This window comes from Euwallacea fornicatus, chromosome 12 (assembly GCF_040115645.1).
Source record: "Euwallacea fornicatus isolate EFF26 chromosome 12, ASM4011564v1, whole genome shotgun sequence".
In the NCBI taxonomy this organism is placed as follows: domain Eukaryota; kingdom Metazoa; phylum Arthropoda; class Insecta; order Coleoptera; family Curculionidae; genus Euwallacea; species Euwallacea fornicatus.
The window spans coordinates 5,041,940-5,065,074 of NC_089552.1; the positions used below are offsets into that span (position 1 = coordinate 5,041,940).

Here is a 23,135-nt window from a genome sequence, read left to right on the forward strand (position 1 = left end):
TCCAGTCACTTATAAACAATGCACGTTTTTTATAAATAATCCCGTAGTTCCGAAGCAGTGATGGATATCAAAATGTGGTTTTCGCCATTAAGTTTCACATAAAAATTGAGCTACAAGCACCGCTATCAGCTTTTGTCAATGTCTCTTAGAAATAGGAAGATATCTTTAAAAGTGGTCAGTTTGACCCAATCTATAAAAGCATTTGAATAATCGAAAACGAACTCAATAAGAATTTTAAAAAATCTTATTTGGGTAAATACTTATAAATTTTAATGAAAGGTGAAATATCAATATATGATATGTATCTTCAATATTTTATTTAATATATTTTTAATTATATTTAACGTTTTATAATATTATATATAATATATTAATGTACGAATAGCTGGATGTGAGAAAATAATTACATCAGCATCTATTCGAATAAATGACAAAATAAGTATTAAAACAAATTTGTCTTTTTTTTAAGGTATAATAACGTTGGTGACTACAGTTTTAAATAGTCTTTATGGTATTTTTTGCCATTTGAACAAAATTTAGTAAAATAAATAATTATGGACATGTGAATCTTTGAAAGCAATGTAAAACTTCTTATTATTGAGTATAAATCAGTATCAAAATGAATCAATGAATTTGGAACGTTTTAGGTAGAACATGAAAGCTTCTTAGTTTTTATAGCATAATATGCAGTAATATTCATTGTCATAAAATTCTTTATTAACCCATTAACGCCCAGTGATCTATATATAGATCGCAGAAAATAAACAACCTTTATGACATAAATTTGTTTATTAAAACTATTTTTATTGGTACATAAGGTTAGCTTATGCAGGTGGTTAAGTATGCAGCGAGAACTGCATTCGTACGATGGTCTTCAGTTAACATTTTGTGACAAATGTAATGTTACCTTGTGTACTCTTTGCTTTCCTAATTGGCACAATAAGTAGACCTGTACTTACAATTTATTTAGTTTTTGTATTTTTTTTATTAAATAGTTTTTGTAAAAAATAAAATTTACGAATTTAACGCCTAAATAATTTAACCAAAAATAAAATTAAAAAATATACGACACATTCCAGTGATCTATATATAGATCACCTATTTTTTAAAAAACCGCTGAAAAAAAAAATACATTTCAAGATGAATTTTCAAATATGATGCTAAAAGACTAATTCGTGAAGAAAGCAGGACCTTTTTTCACGACAAAATAATTTGGGCGCTAACGGGTTAAACAACTAAGGACTACAGATATGGATTCACAGTTAACATCTATATACTTTCAGTCCCTTGTAATCTTTGCTTAATTAAATGTGTAATTCTATTTTTTGCAGCCACTATGAAAGCATATACGCTTTCGCAGAACACTCTGTAGTGTCGAAACGATGATAGATGTATATTAAAATATACTTTGCGCTTTTAATGCGCATTGCTCGACATTCCAGGGAAATGTGTTACTGTTCTTAAACTACGAAAGAAACTTTTGAACACGAAAGGAGTTACAGCTGCTTGTAAACAATTTACGTTTTCTAAAAGTACCGTGTATCACCGAAGCAGTGGTGGACATCACAATGCGATTTTCGCCCTTAAGCTTATTATAAAAATTTAACCAAAGTCACCGTTATCGGTTTTCTTCTATATCGACTAAAATACCCTTTAAAAGCATCCAATGAGAACATCTCGCCCATATAAAAAAATAAACAAGCCTTTCTAATATTTTTCCTTGGGAAACGTGCTATTAATGAGTGATGTACCAACAACGATTAATAACCACACGTTTATTTTGAGTAATGTGTAAGTAGATATGCAAATTATTATACATCAACATTACACAATGTTTTGATAATCTGGCCGCTATGTTTACTCGGATAAATCACATAAAATAAAACTTTGCATTACCTTGACGTATTAATACATAAATACGAATTTTGTGCTAATTTTACTTAAGCTGCATAAAGTATTTCATTATTAATCTATGAGAATTCACACGAGCGCTGCTCTAGAACATTGCAACATGTCTTCAATACTCAAGAATCAAGGGTTTTATTACCACTACGAGTTCTAATACTGTGTAACTTATTACCTCAGTAAACATAACACTTTCGTATTTTTGGTCTTACAGGAAACATGAGTTTTATCATCGTGATTGCTTGGTAACTTAAATGAGACACAGATCTCCTGACTCGGTTACGACTTTCACCACGCAAAAACGACTTCATACCAAACAGTAATAGTACCTAGTGGGTAAACTGCCGTTGGTGATGATTCTGTTACGTTACCTTCACATTCGTAACTTTTTAAGAATAACCGATTGTTGGTGAATTTCAGAGCCTACAGGTGTTTCGTGTGGAACTGAAATGGTAATGGCTATTATGGACATAAATGTCTTAAGCACAGATAACTCCCCAAGGCTCGCTAATGAAAACTGAGGTAGAAAGTTACTTTTTACGCCCACTTAATTGTCTAGGAGCTCGATGCAATTAGTTGCACAGCAACAAAACGTATATTGAAGGAAAAAGCTTGTATCCTTATTACCTGTACCTTCTTAGGAATGATCATGTCAGCTTCCATATACATAAATAAACCAACCGACCACTTTTACCTTTTAGAAGACGCCGCCATTACGGATGTTTTTTGTTCTTTGCGAATTTTTTCATTTTTACCTTAAAAGGATCGTCGAGTTTCTTAATAGGGCCACGATCTATAATAGTAGAATGATTGATGACAGCTCTGACGCAAATTCTTTATACGAACTGGAAAGACCTTGGTGTTGCAAATTAGAAGTAGCGAGAGATACATGATATGCAACGTTTCATTTTTATTGTCATTAATTTTAATAATCTTTCGAAACAATGATTTTGTTCTGATGTGAGTAGGTTAGCTCTGCTAAAGCGGGGCGGATACGTTTATTATCGTGGGTTGATCAGATTCTGGAGGTAACATTAATTACCAGTAGTGGAACTTCTGATAAAGACAGAATTTCAATTTAAAGGAGTGCAGCGTAAACTACGATTGCAAGTTTTTTTTATTTTTCATTTCAGGTTATTCAGTTCATGTTTTTTAATCCAAATATTTGTCAAATTTTTTACCGAAATACAGGATATTTAAGTTTCATATGAAAAAAAATCCTATTTCTTTCAGTTCTTGAGATTTGAAATTTCGTAGGCACACAAGTACGTTCTCTTTAGAATCTATTTTTAAAAAGAACAAAAAGTTCCTTGAAATATACGTCTCAGATTGAATTAAAAAAAATCGAAACCCTTTTGAAAGTGGGTCCTATAAATGGTATTTTCTAAATACCTCGAACGCTAATCGAGCCACATAGATATTTTTTGACCAACGAAGTTTTTACTACAAATCCATAGCCGGTATTAGAAAGTTTCAATCGCCGCCAATGACTAGAATCTGGGAGGAAAATCTTTAATAAATACGTACGAGTTACTTTTATTTTAATAAATACTGGCCGAAAACAATGAATCTCTGTACGTTTTGCATAATAAATGTCTTCTTACTCAAAACAAATAGGGTGCAACGTTTCCGAGACATTCACGAATTTGTATATAAGTCAATGCACGCTAGAGGTTGGGCTGATTTTCTCAAATGCAGAGTTGGTGTAACTCAGAAATGTTATTTCTACGACCGAATTTTTCTGAGGATTTTAAACACTCGATTTCATCTGCGTGGCTTCAATAGTGTGTGAGATTATTAGAAAACACTGTTTGTCGAGCGCCACTTTTCAAGGGATCTAGATAGAACAAAAAAGTACTCTTTAGAATCATGATTTCGATTCTCAGTTTATTGTAAAAATCTATAGGGTGGTACGAAACTACCCCTCTTTCAACATAATTTGTTATGCATCTGAAAATTTAAATAAAATCACATGAAACATACGCACCCCTTACGGAATAAACGTGTGCATTCCTAGATATTTTTGGAAATAACTGAATAAGGGTGATTGACAGAAAATTAGTTTGGGGAGGAAAAATTGCTCCTGACTCTCAAAAGAGCACCAAACTGTTGATTTTGACAATATATTGTGAATGGTAATTACGCAATTTTTAACAGCGATGTGCTTATACAGTGGTGTGCGTCAAAATTTTCTATTCGATATTTCAAGAACTGAAGGAGCACTGAAATAAAATTAAAAAAATAGAATGTGAACTAGCCGTACGTCGCTAACGGAAGATTATTGAAGAATAGCAAACTATTATTAATTTCGCTTGAAGACTTTTTAACTTTGTCCATTTAATTTCAAGACACCATATGTATTAATCAAAAATTACACTTAAATTACACTCGAGCACCAACATAACGAGATGACTTAGGATTCAAACTTGTTGTGCTTGAAGAAGCTTCATTCATTTATATTCATATTGCATTAAGAGAGGCCTCCTCCTTCAGAGTCGGGCTCTTTCGCCATATTATGAGAATAAAGTTTTCAGACAATAAGTTTTCACGGTAAATTACCGGTAATTGTTGGATACTTATTCAATTGCCCTCGACTATGTCATGAATAAATGGATTGAAATATATTATTTACTTCACATTTTTCATAAAAATGGTTTTCATGAATCAAAAAGAAAGTACAGTTTAGTTCGTCTCACCCAGTAAAAGTTAATTCCATAATTATATGAGGTCAAGATGTCATTTTATATTTATTAATACATACGCTGCAGGTGTGTTTACTTCAAGAATAAAAAACTTGCAGGGTATGGCTACAGTGCAATTATCGCTGTCGGAGTGCAATTACTCTGTAATTTTTCGAAAATTGAATTCCTCAAATAGACATACGAGGGAGATATTGGTTGTAATAAATGTAACAGCATTGATAACTACAGCCCAATCGAACAAATAATAAAGTTGACAATACACGCCTTAGCAGGAAATTGAAAAAAATGTTTCACTTCTCTGTATCTTAAAAAACAAGGTCATAATATTTCAGATCGCATTTTACTATTTCGCAACTAGTTGGGAGACTTCTTGTGGGTTTGCTGATTTATTGGATTCTGGTCGAGATTCTTATTGCTTAAAAAGCCAGTGCCAATAAAAATGTTTTTTGATGTCATAGAAATTAATATAAATGTACGTTACCTTTTATAAAAGGGTTTTAACGGTATTTATGTTATAAAAGATACCACATATAAGTAATGTGTAGGTAATTAATTACCACATGACTGAGAGCGTTTTAATAGTTTCAAAGAAGAAAGTGGTTTATTTATTTCTGCATTGTCAACATGATTGCAAGATTTGCTATCTTCGACGGACGATTATCGAGAAAGGACCGTTGTTTCAGGTGAAATGTGAAAGATAAATGACTTTTCGACCACCTAAGAAAGTAGTAACGGATTTTCAAGGAATTTCAAATGCAACTAATCAGTTTGCTCATGGTCATTTCCATTCTCCATAAATCAGTTCCAGGTGAAAAGAAAAGTTTTTTCAAAATTAGCTACATTTTCAAGTGTTGAACGAACGAAAGCGAAATCCCAATGTCCTTTCTCAAATGGACACTGCTCAGATCGATTTACTGCACTCGTAGATGTTTTCATGTTTCTGTGTAAAACTCGATTGCGTGATTTTGCAGATATCTAGGTCAACAGGTTCACTTATGGATGAGCATATGGTGGGTTTTATTGTTTGTTTTCAATATCGCACACGGCAGGCTTCGTCGATAACATCATAAAATTAAGTCGTCGTCTATTCTGCATCAAATGTGTCGCCAGTAGGCGTAAATCTCAGATTAAGTTGTTAAAGGAAAAATTTTAAGTTTATAATACGAAAGTAGACAGTGCATCACCTCAGCGCATGTGGGGTGTAAATCGCGTCATAATGTGGTAATACCATACTGCTCATTCGCTCAGATTTGCATAAATAAAATGGCATTTATTACGCCAAGGCTAGCAGAGCAAATATGATCTTCACACGATTTTTTTTCTTTCTAGGTGTTTAAGTGGTACTTATGGATGGACATTCTACACTGAAATCACGAGCATAACTGAAAAACTATACTGCGTAAAACTCGTCTGATTTTCCTGTTGTAAACGTACATTGCTTTTGAGATCTGTGTTAGTTAACGTATAAATATACGTTATTTTCAACACACAAAAATGATGCCGAGAAATTCCTCACCGCTCATTGAGAAGGAGATTATTTGCACCTATAAGGTACAATTTTCGACCTAGATCGAAAATAACCAATTAAAAAATTATTAACAGTATCGGATAAAATAATTAACACTTTGTATTAAGGAAGTCAAAAATTAATAAATTAAATCAAATCGTAACAACTAATGCCAGTGATCGTTATATACCAGAACACGTTTAACCATATTGAAGTTTTTCAGGTATTTCCTTTTTTAGGTATCTTTGAGAATTAATGTCGATATCACCATGACGTAAATTAGTCACACATTATAACTGAAACCGTCATTTGTGCCGCGTTTAAATCATTATTAGTGATCGACCAACATTTCATCTACGTTTACTGTTCAAAGCGCAATTCTTCTTTAATGAATAAACACCATTTAATCTGACTATAATCATCACTTTCATCGAAAACCATAACGATTTCTTTGCTCGTGCCGTACATTTGGCCGGGTTTTCCGTCTGCAGTCTAATTAACTTTATTAAAACGGTTAATAAAGAGTGTTTCGTTTGATTTCATTCTCATGATACACTTTAGTTCTTTTAACAAATTAGCGACATAATAAATAATGTATTTTTTATATTTAAATTGACTCCTTTGGCAAATCTCTTGATACGATAAGTATGGATACGCCACTGGTTAAGTAGGTTGGATGAAGATGAGCTTTCATATTCACGTGTTTGCTGGTAACAGAGTCATGCACGACTATGTATATTCAAATATACCCAGGATTGAATTTCTTTTGGACGATATTACGCAATTTTTTTCTCACGTAAAGCTCCAATTGGTTCCGCGTTTAGAACTGTGAGAATATAGAGTGTGCCATTTCATGGATAATTGTTTAAGTGTCTGTCAACTGTAAACATTATAAAAGCGAAATGGGAAGGTTTGGCGAATGGTGTGAGAGCCATTAAGTAAGAGTTTTAGTGAGAATTTCCTGGCTAAACTAGGCGACAAAGTTAAGAAAGAACGATCATTTTTACGATTGTTTACCTATGTCTTTGCTTTACAGCGTGTTACAAATATCGAAAATATGCAGCTGCCAAGTCACGTCGAATGCATAAGGCCTGCGAACTTTTCCCCAGACTTTTAACAATCTCACGAATGATTGACCTCAGTTTTTGAACATCCAAAAAGTACTCACATAAAGTTGGCATGGTCTCAAAAATACCTACTCAATTTTTAAATGCTGGACAACTCAAAATTTATATGAGACGCCCCTAATTGTTCCACTTGACTTAATTAACGACGGTGTTTTTAAATAAGGCCATAAACTTTGACACGCTGTTATGTAATGTTTTAGAAAGTACCCAAGTCATTTAACCACTTCATATACAAACACATACACGTGACGAGAATAACTGGAAGACTGCAACAAATTCAAGTAAGATGAAAAGGCAATCTTCACAGCTGAATGATCCTGAATTCTCTTTTAAGACAAAAAAGGCAATCTCGCTTCCTTTTCTCTTGAACGACATTTCTGAAATATTTGCAAATGTATTTGGTTTTCTGCACAATGAATTATTTACTGTTACTAAATTAGTAATTAATATGAAGGACAAATTTTATAATAGTAGTTATCGTTTATTTTTCTTTTCTTTTTATTTAACAACTGTTCTTGGTGACTTGGGGCGATTTCGGTTGGCGAGAGGTATGCGTTCTGTACCCCAAATTGGTATATTTAATCCTTATTTAAACTGACGAATGGCCCGCAGGGAAGATCACGTTAATTTGTGGTACCAGAAATCTACCAATCGCAAGTCGAACCTACTTTTGGCCTTTAACACGTACACTATTCTGGATAATAATTAAAATCTTCTGACTTGATTTATGTGCATCTTCCAACCATCACCATAAAAAATCGGACATTTACAACATATAACAGGTACTCGAGTTCTTTTTACTGGTCACCCTTCAAAAACTTTATATTCTTCACATTAACATTATAATGGAAAAAAAGGTATATTTAAGATATCTATGGTTGACTTAAATTGATTCACGAAAGATAAAACTCGAAACTTACAGGAAACAATGAAAAAGTGAAAACATTCACAAGAAAAGTGTACTCTCCACTTTGCGATGGTAATTTTTAAAATATCTCTTCTTGATCGCCTCGTACGGGTGCCCCCTTTTCTTAGGTGCGTTCAGTATGTGTTCTGACACCTTCTGGAGATGATTTATTGCACAATAAGAATTTCCGGATGATGTTAAGTTGCTTATGCCTTTCTAAATATTTGCACATTTCTCGTTATTATGTTGCTGCGTATTTGCTGTGATACTTTCAGGAAGCAGTTGAGCTGCAAGAGTCCAAACGGTTCGATTTGCAAGTGCAGTTATTAGTGAGTCAAAACGAGGAAAATATGAGCTTGTTTGTACAGTTACTTACAGCTCTTTTGTTTATAAATATTCATTAGCTTGTGATTATGTCAGGCTTAATCAACTATTATTAAACACCACCATAGTTAGAAGCAGTCACTTAAAAAAAATCGTACCGATATAATGGAAAACCTTGATCGGTGTGGCCTTATCAAACGAACAACATTTTTGCACTTGCATTACATCGGGATTATAAAATTTGTTGGGGAATCAAATCATAAAAGAAGAAACTAATTAGCAAGTGCCCATTTTAAGAAATGATTTAATCTCACGATAAGTCGTATCAATCTCTAAAGCGTTGATCAAACATTTCAGCAAATGATCTACGCTTTAGTTAATCCGTGTTTGTTTTACACTAAACCCTATTACTAATATCTCACACTATTGGGAAGGAATTAGTTGCAATTGCTTATGTCTTGTTGTTATATACGTTAATTATTTACAAATTATATTTATTGATAGGTAGATAATGGATCTATTTTAAGTGTTGAGGCAAAAAATACGGTTTATATAACATGTATAGTTTTGGGCATTAGAGTTTATTAACACCTAAATTCGTGCTTTCTCACACATTAAAACGTCCGATAGTAGTTCTACTTTTATTAACACGACTCCACACATAGGTTTTTTTAATTGCGGCAAATAAATCAGTAGTTTGTCATCGAAACTGGTCACAGAACAGGTTTGATGCACCAGGTAGAAATCCCCAAAGGTTTTCTGATAATTAATTAAAATTAATTGTAAGTATTATGTATGAAAGTTATTCAGAATTGCTATTCAGCTTTAACTCGTGTCATATTGTGGGATCTCGCTCATTTCAATCCGCAAAATTCCACAGGTTACACAAAGCTACATATTTCCTATTCAGTTCCATGAATTAAGTGAACCGAATCATAGTAATTCATCAACTGAGTCTTTTAAAAAGGAAAAAGGCCGTAAAAAGTTTTTTATAAAAAATTTTCTTCGCACTAGACGTCTAAGCCATGGCGATGTTCAAGTAGTATAAATCTTAAGTGTAGATAGTTACGTACGTATCATAAGTACAAAGACCGGAACTGACCTTTTTTCCTCATGAGGTGAACCTTGTAAAAACACCCCACCCAGTTTTCTGGAAGCCAGGTAATGTAGGATTCTCCCTAGTGTTCTCTCTCCCCCTCATCCAGCCAGAATATGGAGAAAATTGTCTCAGACGCCTAACAGTAATCACGTGAGTCTCACCGTGAGCCTCTCCTGGAACCGTATTAGCAATGCTTCGGAAGAGGGGGGAAAAAGGATCTTTGCAATTTTATTTTTGCTTTACATACTACTTCCGCATAATCTAATGATGTCTGGATACTTCCGCATTTCAGAGCTGCGTTGTTCCTGACTTCTTTAAACTTTTCTTATAAGGAGACTGAATTTTCTGGATTTTTTTTGCGACATATAATACCTGTATCCAATAGAATTCACCTTCCAATTGAAAGTAGAAAGTAGTTCACTTCTACCCTCCCTCCATCATGCCATCTTTTCGCATTCTCTGTGAAGATTTTAGTTTACACGTCATACGGATTTGACATGTCATGGCAATTCTGGAAAAACTGATCCTGTGTTTCCGTGTTCTTTCCTTAGCCTCTATGTAGAGTTTACGTGTGTCCTTCACTTACAAGGAGATTGGAAGTGTCCCTATATGTCCCCTAAATGCGGTGTTCAGGATTTGATCAGATTTTTTCAGAACCACTGCTATGCAATTCTCCTTTTTTTGCCACTGGATCACTTATTTTAGGCATAACCCGTGTCAGATATTGCAGGATTTTGAACTTCTCCACGATCTGTGTGACGTAGCGTGTGTGTCCAGGAATATCTTTAAATATTTTTCATTGTTTTGGTTTGAAATTTCTAATTTGTATATTTTTACTTTTGATAAATTTTATAGCCGCTAGTAGGTTCTATTCTATTAATTGCCACCTTCAAACCCATATTTTCCAGTTTCCGTGCAACGTTAATATTACGTAGAAAACCTTATTCTCCCCTGCCTCCTCATATTTTGCCTTAAGTAGAACGGCCAGAGGGGCCATATGCAATAAGATTTATACCTTTTCCTTTCTTATTTCCCACGATTTTGCCATAGAAAATATACCTGAATTAACTTTCCCCCCAAAATGTGTATGTTTCGGTTTACTCATTGGTGAACGCCATTATATTGATCATTTTTTACAACAACCTATCTTGCAAAATATCCTTGTTTCTCGGCTTTCCTACAAAGTTGTTTTACTTATATCTAATTGCTAAATTAATTGAGCATTGCCATTTGTGGTCAGCACTAATTTAGACCTAACAGTTGAGTGTTATTAAAGTAATTAAACTTGAGATATGCCCAATTTGCCACAGCTGTTAGTGTATAAGAAGTTTGAAAAGATCAATGAATAGTGAGTTTTGAAAACAAGATTAATTGCTGCAATTTGCAGCTGGAGAGACTCATTCATAATTAGTAATGGATTTTGTTACTTATAATTCATGGTAGATTCGGTAGAATGGAAAAGATACGATTAATGCCCTAGTTACCATATTGCTTCTGGTTAAATTCTCCCAGGAATTTCAATAAATTAAATCCCCTAGAGCGATACTAGAGAAGCAAATGCCGTACGTTGCTGAAAGTTGTTTCGCTATTATGTATTTTTTTCGATATTGTGCCAATTAAAACGAAATTTTCAGATTGGGTGTAGGACAGTAAAAAGTATATAAAGAAGTTGATCAGATTAAATGGATCACACTGTATATTTTCTAACTGGGTTTTTATGTTGATATCATATGTATATGTGAGTTGATTTCAAAAAGTCCATTTTGTTCAGAAACGGGTAAATAAACATAATATTTAAAATCTTTGCCGCAATCTTCCTTGAGAAATGAATTCTCTTAACTGATACCTGGTTCTAATAACACTCGGTACCCTACTTGAAATACCGTTCATAACACACTTTTTTTTTCTAATCAGAGTTCCTTTCTATTGCAGATTAAATTAGAACGAGTACTAGGAGTAACAGTACCAACTAATGCAGCATTAGCAAATGACAATAGAGGAACTGTGGCCTATCCAGCAGGGTAAGCAAACCTAATCATATTTCTTTTTTTTATGATCTGTATTGAATAAACGAATTTTCACTCAACTAAAAATTAAAAACCAACTGCTTCTCGCCATAATTTACCACTAAACACGATTCAGTATAGACGGAAACCTTGAATGACCTTTGCATAGAAATGTGTGGTCAAGCAAGGCCACTTGCTCGTCTTCGCATCGCAATGAACCATTATCTGATCCAGTGTCGTTGACATGACGCTTTGATTATAGGGATAAAAAATTCAGTTAGTCATAGTCTCGATGCCCACGAAGTTTCCCACACGACATTGTCCATTTTTCGTCGAAATCTCTATTCGGGCGGAAAATGCTGTCGTAATCGTTTAAAAATTCGTTGCACCGAAAAGAGGCATAATTTTGAATAAATTTTAATAATCCATTCAACGACTTCCATTGTTCGGTTTTTTTGTCTTCCCACTTGACAGTAAGTATCACAGAAGACATAAAAGTCGGCAATATTTGATATCTCTGTTAAAGAACCTACGGCGTAGCAAATCTCTATTTCCTGATCTTATTTCATCATTAAATTTCTCGTTTCTGTAGCAGTACATTATTACACACTTAGAGCTTCAACATGAGTTACATACGATCTGTTTATAAACAAGTACGGTATACAGAATATTTTAGAGCTGTACTCGACTGTGTCTAATTTTTGACGTTATATACAACAACTAAAATGCAGTTCGAATAATGTGTAAAATTAGCAATTTGATTATTATTAGATTCAGCATCATTGAGATAATAATTTCTCCTCGTAAAGGTCTTTTATCAAGTTTTCTGAAGATTTAAAAGTGGACAATAAGAGCTTAAACGTGATATAATTCCATTGAATAAGTGGTTCTAGCGAGCTTTTATAAATCGTTCCGGAAAATTTCCCTTCTAAGTAATCGATTTATTCGTATATTCTTTAAAACTAAAGGAACTGTCAAGAAAAATGTTCTTTGGGCGCTAAATTTCTTAAAGTGTGAGATATTTTACCTGGAAGTTTTATTAAAACTGGAGTTCGCTCGTAGTTTTCCACGTTCACGGAAGTTATACAGGGTGGTGCCGTTTCGATGGATTGATACAGAATAAGTAGATCGATGCACGTTCTCGAGACGGATTTCCAAAAGAAATTTTATGGCACGATTTTCTGATGGCTAACTTGACTCGTTTTCGATACACAGGGCGTTTTTGAAAAAGCTCTCTTTTGAGCACACCGCCATATCCGAGCTATCATTGAAAATAGAAGAAAACAGTTCAAATTACAAGATTTTTTCAAAACGCCCAGTATATCACAAGCCAATGAAGTTACCTTCTTAACCGACTAGCCAAAATAACATCACGATGCTGCCGTAGTATTCATCATATCTGTTTTGCAAACAACTCTATAAACTCAATAATTTGGCAACACTCTGTAGATTATGTTTAACTACATTCCAGCTTTATTCATAATATTCCATATTTCGAATACCAGTTTACGACGAGAATCAGTATATAACTACCATAAATCAGGTTAATAGGCAAAATTGGAAGATTAACTCCGGAGGAGCGCCGGAAAATTTGAGGAAATTTCCTGATAATGAAAAACTACTTTGCAGCTTTAGCTCGACTCGATTATTTAATGCAACGTCATTTCCGCTTATTCGTCAAATTTATTTTCCCAGTAATACCAACTTTATGGACAATATATTTGGATGTTTCGATTCATTTCCGGGGATTTGAAGATTTTTCTTAGTAAGAGCGGTATGTAACATAATATTCACTTCAGATATATCATAAAATAATAATTGAAAAGGATAGTTTAAAGTGAAAAGCTAATATTCATATTTTAAGGCTGATTTGTTGAGGAATCTGCTGTAAAGGTGCATTAGCATACTCAATGTAGATAAAGATTCATTCTGATTTAGGTAGTGACATGCCGGCGGATCTTTAATTTGCGGCAGTGTGACAAAAAATTAATACCAAACTGTCTTTTATAGAAACACCTTGTATATTCTCGAAGTTCAAATTGAAATATGTGTTTTATACCAGCGTCATTCCTAAATGAACAATCTACAATATAAAAATCGGGTTACTGGGCCGCAAAAAAAAACTGATCTTGAAACTGAGCGAAATTTTAATAATAGTTTTTATAGAGGAAATAGAGGAACATCCAGCTAATGGCAAATTCAAAGAAAAGCAAAATTTGTTACCAAGATTCTAATTTAATGTGCCATTTAAAAAAAATATTCCACCTATCTGCCGATTTCTGACTATTATTTTCCACAAGAGGATTTTAGTTACTCCATGGATGGGAGTAACTGCGACTTTCTTAATCGCCAACACTGGGATCTGCGGTTTTTACTGCATAGAAAAAAAATTACAGTAAAATAATTCCTGTTGCTTTTGATCAAATTTGTAGGGGCAAAATTTAAATTTAATGTCTAGGCAGTAAATGTGTCACTATGCAGCCTAGACGTCAAAAGTAACACTTGTTTTCTGTTAAGTATCATTAAAATATTATGTTTATGCCTATCTGCTAATAATTATAATTAAGTGTAAGATATCACATCTGTGCTAAAATATAGACAGTTTCGCAGTTTCATTTAAACTTTTTGCTCGTTAATTCAGCCGCTGTTAAGAAATTGGCCACAATTACTTGCGTTAGCCAATTTTCCAATTATTTCGGCCAAAATGTAGCTACTAATCGAACAATTAACTCAGTTAATGTAAAGGAGGTTTTAATTTCTGGCAATTTGTTGTAGATAACTCAAATATTTGAAATGGTTTTAGAGTAGGGTTTCAAAGGAGATTGGAAATTATTCGCATTAATGCCTAACGTTTTCAAATTACATATTTTCGAAAATTATTTTTAGTAATTACCGAACAGGATCCCTAAGTGTTATTCACGCCTTTTGCCATATTTTGCAACAGCTGTGAATAAGACCGCCATCTACATTTTATCCTTGTTCTTATCTTGGTTTAACGGCCACTGATTATACGATGAATTCTATTAATTTCCTGGCATAATTTTTGCTGTAAATTTGTTTTTATTATGGTTTACCCGACATAATCATTGTTTTCCTGCACTACAGGATGAAGGGAAATCGTTAACATGTAAATAATATGGCCTATAAGTTAAGTCGCTCCTAATTGGATGTAGGTTGTTCGTGAAGGCCGTTCAAGGCTGTTTTTATGCATGTGCTATAAAAATCTTCTGAGTTGATTTATTTATTGTAATTTCCTTTATCGTTGTTTTATTCAGGAAAAATATATTAATATTGGACTAGGTATAATGCACAACCAGGCAGGGACATGGTGATTTATTTAGAACTTTCGCAATGTCTTAATCTAAAAGTTTGCACATTTTCCGCTCAGCTGGGTAAAGCTGCACAAATTTTATTTAAAAAGAAATTGTTTAAATTGTGAATTGCCGCTTACATTGCTTGGTTAAGCGTAGGTAATTTTACATGTGTTTAATGGTTACTTGGTAGGTTAATGAAACAAGAAATTAAGAAAATAATTTTTTTTCTATATTTATACGCGCTTGCCCTATTTTAACACCAAGTCTCTACTTTGGTGTACTACATATAGTACTATTTGATGCTGAAAAGAGAACGTTAGTTTTTTTTTGCTCATATGAGGAATCGCAATAAAATATTTACTTGTTTATCTTCCCTTAATGATTTTTCTCATGTCTAAAAATTATCCCTTGATCTGACCGCACTCTCCATTTCTGGTCGCTTATGTGTCACAGTCTGAATTATTTATTTGCCTTTCCTCCTTGTGGTTGCCAGATATTTATTTAAAAAATCCGGTCGCTTTCACTGAAGATATTTTTTTCTTGTCTTAGTATTCAGATAATTTCAGATATGTCGCTAAAGTGGATGTATAATGCAGAATACTCCATATACCCGCGAAAGATTACTTTGACCCAAATACTCTGTACAGTATCTATTTATAAAAACGCTGAATTGGAACAAAAAATCCAACAAATGTCCCACAATATATCACCTAAACGCGTTACTCAAAGCATTCTTGGCAACTTCCCAAGAACCATATATTCGATTAAACTAAAGAAGCGGCTTAAATGTCCTGAGTACTAAAGAATTATGGCTGTTTCATGTTTGTGTCAAACACTTATCGGTGTAAGGGCGATTGTCCTGTATTTATATGTTTTCCTGCTGTTTTTACCTGCTTAGAATCCAATTATTACTTTCCAAAGGATATAGAAGAATGACCTCTTCGATCGTTTATAGTAAAAGTTGCTTAATTTATCATTTCATTGATAAACTAATCAACACATAGCGGAAAATGAATGATTATTATTTTTAATTTTCCTTCAGGTGCACTGTAGTCCTGTTCAATACAAAAGCTCAGCAGCAAAACCACATCATCAACACTTCCAGAAAAACCATAACGTCACTGGCATACTCGTCATGTGGACGATATATTGTAACAGGTTAGTTGATCCCTCATTTAAATTAATTCTTTCAACTTAAAAATTATCAATTAATAATTTAAAAATAAAAAAATTAATTCTAGATCGTGATCAGCCACAATTTTTCACCCTACATAAATTACGTATGGTAACACTGGAGTTAATTGGCAAATGAGGATAGAAATTTGACATATGTCTAATTTTATTTGTCAAGTACTAAATTTGTAATGCCAAACTTCTGAATGAATTGAGAGAATTTGGTATTAAGTTTAAAAATAATAATGTTAGACATTTGTTAAAGTTGTAACCTCACTCATTTGTCAAATTTGGCTGTTGTCACTAAGCATAATTTATACATGAAGAAAACATTGGTTTTTAATCACAAGTCGATGTATGTTTTACTTTAAGTAGGAACAACTTTACAACTTTTTTTTATTATTTGGAAAACTGTTGGTCATGAAATGTTCCTTACATGTGCAAAACGCAAATGAAGATTCCATGGCTTTTCAAATTAAAATTCAAAGAGATAGATATCAACACAGGGTTATTCTAATTTCCCGCTGATCATTCGGATTTCAGTCATGGTAAGAGGATCAAAGTCGATTCAATTTAGGCAAACTTATTCATTTTTATGCAGAAAAAACCTCTTTTTTAATGTGTTCAGTTTCGGAAACGCCCGACAAAAACCGTTATTCGCTAAAATTGTTTTTCCCGAACTTATTTAGATATTTTCAAAAATAAATTTCACATGTTCATAAGTATTTGTTCTTAAAAGAGTGGTGCCAACAGATGTGTAGCGTGACATTTTGGGTTTTGGAATCCATCCTCACCTTTAGTTTGTTAAATATGAACCTGATGTTTTTACAAAAAAATTGAATCCATGGGATATAATTCTTCCCTCTTATACGATTGGAGAGAGATTAGGTTGGCTCATTTCACAAAGCGTTACCCACGACACGAATATGGAGGAATGATTGATAAATAGATACAGATTTATTTCTTATTTTGGGACTTTTACAATAAAAATATTATTTCCAAGTATTACAAAATTAACATGCTTGCCCGGACAATCGGCTAATGGAATTTCATTTGAATTTACTACATAACTTGAACTTTGAAGGATGTTTGGAAAATATTAAATCAAATTAACTAAACCAGACCAACTATAACTAGAAATTAATGCGCGATGATCTTCTAAAGGTCATAATTGGAGCCGACCATATATTGTTGCCAAATTTGGAATATTTCACAGACGCCGCAAGAAGCGTTTTCGAATATTTTGTGTGTATGTGTTTTGGAGTTTATTCAATTTTCGCTCTGATCGTTTATTTTATTTTGTTTTACTTTTATTTTTTGTATCATCAAACAAATACTAAAATTTCATACCAGCTGCCAATATCCAAAAAGCTTGCAATTTTTTATGAATTTTTATGATACATATTTTTTTAATAAACGCCTGTTTATAGTGTGTGTGCACATAGTATGATAGAAAATTTCATTTAGCAGATTAAAGCTTTGAAAATATTCCGAAAACCTCATTTTAGAAGTCTGAAATCTTGTAAAGCTCACAAAGTAAACTCACTAAAGAACAAAAATTAGAAATACTTTGAACAAATGTCGGTTTTCCTCATATATTTCCGAATCCAGTAGCAGCGTGCCTTAAGTTTTCAAACGTAGTTTTCTTCAGCCTAAAGCTGGGCACGTTTGTTCCTATTTAACAGACTTCGTATCTCTCACAGTTTTCGAGATCTCAGTGATGAAGAGAGTATTTGGATAATCCTATATGTCAAGATCTTAATAATAGTGATTTATAGGAGAATGCGGCCACCAACCAGCGGTAAGAGTATGGGACTTGCAGTCGGACCCCCAATCCACTCATCCGGGCCTAGCTCCGCAGCCCCAACAAGTAGCAGAGTTTGTAGGGCATAAGTATGGAGTCAACTGTGTGGTATGTAGTTTTCTTTTTAGTTTAAGGTTGAAGGAGTAATGGTGAATGCATTAAGTATACAGTGTTTTCATTTCAAAACTAGCCACTCCTATCTTTTACTTTTTAAAAAGGGAGGCGAACGCAATAAACTTAGTATTAATCCTTCAAGGCAAAACTCCCAAGTTCCACAAAACCGTATCTATTAAAGAGATTGAAATATGTTTTAAGGTGTTAAAATGTTTTTTTTTTTCATTTAAAATTTTTTGCAAAACTATACCTATCGTTTAATAATACATATATTTCATTACAAGGAACGTAAGAAACATGTTACTGACGAGGCGAAAGTTTGTTGCCGAGCCGCAGGCGAGACAGTTCTTTTTCTACGACCTACTCCCCTTTCATCATAAATTCATTGAAATTTTAATTCTGCCAATCTCCAATAATAATATTTGCTTTACTTACATTAAGAAATTCTACCACGATACACATTGTTTTCATGAAATACTTCAGCTTCTAATTGTGCGTAATAATATTACATATCAGTGTTACGATTCTTGACATAGCACTGTCTTGTGATTGCTGATTTACTTCTGTAAGACGTTCTAGCATTATTTGCAATTTACTAACAAAGGAATAGAAAAAGATTTACTAGTACATGGAAACACACGTTCTGCCTAACTACCTGGGGAAAAGAAAGTGTAGTGGATCATCATGTCAAAACTTAAATGAGTGACAGTAGAAATTTACTTAATGAAGGAACGAATTTAAAAGTTCCAGAAGTAATATTAAATGAGGCATTATAGGAACAATATACATGTACGTTATAATTAAAAATAAATATAATTTAGTAGTGAATGACTCGATTTTTCTAACCTTTATCACCTTAACGGCCACCGTCCATTATGAATCATTAATCATGTCTATTTTGAGTAATGTTAAATATATTGAAACTGTGTTATGTTATAAATTTATATATAAAAAAATACAGTTATAATAGGGGAAACATTAGAAAAAAAACTGTTAAAAACCAACAAATTTCATTGTAATCAATTTTGTGGGGTTGCGTAATTTTGAATACATCCTGTAAGTTTTTCACTTCTAGGCGTTTTCTCCCTCCAACAAATATGTGGTGAGCATAGGAACCCAACATGATATGATCGTGAATTTGTGGGATTGGAGGAATAATATTAAGGTAAATGTTGAAAAATTGGGGTATATAATACAATTTAATACGAAGCTATCGAACATTCCGGCTTTATTTTCTTCCAAGTAGGTGTTGAAATGCCGACAAATTCTTGTAAATAGGGAGTGAACGCATCATATTTTTCAGGTTGCAAGTAATAAAGTCAGTACCAAAGTGAAGGCGATAGCTTTCTCCGAGAACGGTAGCTATTTCGTCACTGTAGGCAATAGACACGTGAAGTTTTGGTTTCTGGAAACAGGAAAGAATAAGGTGGGTTAATTTCTTTTTATTTACAGAGTGTCCCAAATCCATTATGTAAGCGATACATTTCACCACCACGGAGACATCCTGTATATAAAGGCAGCGTTATTAAATTATTCAAGCCGAAATTTTATATTACCACTACTACTTTCTTAATGATATGACTAAATAATATCTTTTCAGTACAAAGAAGCAGTTCCATTAATGGGAAGGTCCGCCATTTTAGGCGAACAGAGAAACAATTATTTCTGTGATGTTGCGTGTGGTAAGGGCGAATGTGGTGATAGTACGTATGCTATAACTAGGTAAGTTGTAGTTTAATATGTTCTATTTTATAGTTTTATCTTATTTTAATTTCATACCAGTGACATCTGATTTGGATACTGGTTCCTCTACACTACGTTAATCCCTTTAGAGTATTTTTAGTAACGGAATTGATGTCCTCTTATACATCAGTAGGAATAATTAATGATGAATCCTTATAATAGTAAAATTGTCTGTTTAACAGTTGTCTTTATGTGTAAACCAATGAAATGGGGTACTTTCAGTTAAAAGAAGACTTACACAGTCATTTTTACCCTCACGATTATCCACCATAACGCAGTTCTAGTGATACTTTTTCCTCGTCAAAGCCCGTATATTCACTTACGACAATCGCGCGAATTTTATTAAATGACCTAAAGTATTTTGTTACGATAATCCAGACCTATTTTCCGCCCTTTATTTATTTTGGCATTTTTCTTTTCATTTTCAGGTCAGGGTTGCTGTGCGAATTTAACAATAGAAGACTTTTAGATAAGTGGGTAGAATTAAGGGTAAGATTTTGTATTGCTCCATGTCACTCCAATAACTTATGTATTCCAATTCCTAGACAACCAGTGCCAATTGTATTGCTGTAGGACAGAACCATATTTTTGTAGGATGTGCAGAAGGAATTATCCGCTGTTTCGACCCCACAACCCTCAGGTTTATCACGACTCTCCCCAGGTGTCACTATTTAGGAGTAGATGTGACTCTGGGTAAAACTATACAGTAAGTTATTTCACTTTAATCTTTTGAAGATGCTGCATCAAGTAATTGTTTTATAGGCACATGGCTTCCCCTCCTCCCGATGCCAAGTACCCAGATACAACAGCAGTCACCTTCGACGAAACTAACAACAAATTAACAGCAGTTTACAACGATCATTCTATTTATGTTTGGGATGTTTTTAACATTAAAAGAGTAAGCATTTCCTTAAAAAAATCTCCCAGTACCACATTTAAGTAACGTATATATAACGATATTTATTTAAAGTTTAAATAAAATCGTAGGTAGGGAAATCGTGTTCTTTCCTCTATCATTCGGCTTGCATTTGGGGAGTCGAAATGGCGCCCATGAACAGCCCCCTACCTCCAGGGAGTTTTTTAACGTGTAGTTCTGATGATACTATAAGGGTCTGGACGCTAGACCAAATAAACGAACAAAATAGCAGGGGAATGTATCAGCAAAATATTTATAGTAACGTAAGCTAACGCGTCATGTGGTGATATAAAGCTTTGTCTGACTTGCTTTTATTTCCAGGATCTCTTGAAAGTGGTTTATGTAGATAAAGAGCTTTCTTACATTAAGGATCTTGATATCTCAGGAACAGTTACAAATGAGAAACAGCCAGACCAGACCTCTTATGATGGGAAGAATGGGGTTCGGTGTATTACAGTGAGTCCTGATGGGAAACATTTGGCTAGTGGAGATAGATCTGGTATGTTGTAAAAATGTCAAATATTGTTAGATAGTTGCTAAATTTCTAACTTCACAAGTTACGGAATTTTTTCGATTTGCTGACCGAATTCAAGTCCCCAATGTCACATATCGTTTAACGTAACATAAGAACAGTGGACAAAAGACGCTAAAGAAAATTGTAAAAAGCTTTTCTCGATCTCAATTAGTTAGAAAATTACAGACCCCTACAAATTACTATATGTATACCCCATATAGTCATACTCCATTATTTCAAAAACTGTTAAAAGATATGTATAGAACATGCTTTATACGACTTTTAGATCTTACAAAACAGGCAGAATTACCCATGGAACACATAGCGATGAAAATGTAGTTGGCATTTACATTCTATATATTTAACAACTTCATATAAAATTATATTTCACCTTAAAATAAGTTCAAGTAGTTCATACAAAATCTACAAAGTAACCCAGTAGACTCAGATTTTGATGGCGGGAACCTGCTGTAGCGTTACTCTTAAACAACCTTGCATAAAATAGTACCAATTTTGCCATTAAAAAAACTAGAATTTGATACTGACTGTCTATTATCTGGAACCTTGAAATTTGACCTGTAAAAAAGATAATGTATTAAAGCTATAATTATTTCAAAGGTAATATAAGGATACACGACACTGCCGAAATGAAAGAGCAATTCAAAATTGAAGCTCACGACAGTGAAGTCTTATGTCTAGAATACTCTCCCAGCGAATCATTATACAACATGTTAGCTAGTGCCAGCAGGGATCGATTAATACACGTTTTCGATACGAAAAGCGTATGTATCAGTCATACATACAGTCATTAGCGCTATCAAAACCACTTACGCATATTCTCCTTTAGGGCTATGATTTTGTGCAAACGTTGGATGACCATTCGTCAAGCATCACGGCAGTCAGGTTTTTAAACCAAACCAATAGCCTGCAAATGGTGTCTTGTGGGGCCGATAAAAGTTTGATATTTCGATCACTAGAAGAGGTGAAACTGGAAAATTTAATGTTTAGCTTGATTTATTATTTTCTCGACTTATTTTAGATGAACGGGCGAATGCAGTTTGCACGCGATCACAACGCCACTGGCAAAACCACTCTTTACGACATGGAGGTAGATACCAACCAGAAACACGTTCTCACAGCTTGCCAAGACCGTAATGTTAGAGTCTATAGTGTCAATAATGGAAAGCATACAAAAACATTTAAGGGGAGCACGGGGGATGATGGGTCGCTTATAAAGGTGTATATTATTTACGTTGACATTTTGAACTATTTATTACCAACGTAATATTTTGCAGGTCGTGTTAGATAGGTCCGGAATATACTTAGCCACTTCGTGTACAGACAAAAGTCTTTCAGTATATGATTATTACTCAGGGGAGTGTATGGCTACGATGTGTGGGCACAGTGAATTAGCTACAGGGTTGAGATTTACCACTGATTGTCGAAGATTGATCAGTGCCAGCGGCGATGGGTAAGCGTGCATCAAAAAAACATAAATTTTTACTCTCTATGCGCCCCTCTGCCATGAATTTGAAGTTCGGGTGATAATAACTTATTTCATATCCTTATTGTTAAATATACTATTTTCTTTCAGTTGCATTTTTGTATGGAGGATACCCCAAGATATGGTTATAACAATGCAAACAAGGTTAAGTCAACAAGCAATGCGTCAAGGAAAAATGTTGGAACGAGAGATGTTTGCCGAGAGTTCTAGATACGACCTGTACGAGTCTACAACCATTTCGGACACCAACTATCGCTTTAGTATAGGCCCTCTGCCTCAATGGGCTAAGAAGCAGCTCACCGAAGAATCGAGCCTATCTACCAGTCCAACAAGAGGAGTCACAGCACCGAAGGGTCGATGGGCACAGAAAGCTGACACAAATATAGGGATTCAGTCGTTTCACGGGACGGAACCTCTGCCATTTTCCTTCATTGGTAAGATATTAGTTATTTTAGCCTTTTTCATGGAAATTAGGA

General features: G+C 33.9%; 1 protein-coding gene across 4 annotated transcripts in view; it reads left to right on the forward strand.

Moving 5' to 3' along the window:
• The window catches only part of Wdr62 (WD repeat domain 62), a 58,785-nt gene that overhangs the window by 14,913 nt on the left and 20,737 nt on the right, over positions 1–23,135 (forward strand). For 2 of the 4 annotated variants that reach the window (XM_066288460.1, XM_066288459.1), the window contains exons 2-18: positions 5,937–6,158; positions 11,504–11,592; positions 15,934–16,049; positions 17,843–17,976; positions 19,058–19,147; positions 19,286–19,408; positions 19,583–19,704; positions 20,154–20,214; positions 20,271–20,431; positions 20,488–20,623; positions 20,713–20,904; positions 20,963–21,140; positions 21,774–21,937; positions 22,003–22,137; positions 22,195–22,392; positions 22,451–22,626; positions 22,750–23,093. In XM_066288460.1, coding sequence (XP_066144557.1) covers positions 6,102–6,158; positions 11,504–11,592; positions 15,934–16,049; positions 17,843–17,976; positions 19,058–19,147; positions 19,286–19,408; positions 19,583–19,704; positions 20,154–20,214; positions 20,271–20,431; positions 20,488–20,623; positions 20,713–20,904; positions 20,963–21,140; positions 21,774–21,937; positions 22,003–22,137; positions 22,195–22,392; positions 22,451–22,626; positions 22,750–23,093 — 2,476 coding nt within the window. In that variant the 5' untranslated portion in view covers positions 5,937–6,101. The remainder of the gene's footprint in view (positions 1–5,936; positions 6,159–11,503; positions 11,593–15,933; positions 16,050–17,842; positions 17,977–19,057; positions 19,148–19,285; positions 19,409–19,582; positions 19,705–20,153; positions 20,215–20,270; positions 20,432–20,487; positions 20,624–20,712; positions 20,905–20,962; positions 21,141–21,773; positions 21,938–22,002; positions 22,138–22,194; positions 22,393–22,450; positions 22,627–22,749; positions 23,094–23,135) is intronic. The other 2 variants (XM_066288458.1, XM_066288461.1) reach the window with 1 other exon arrangement.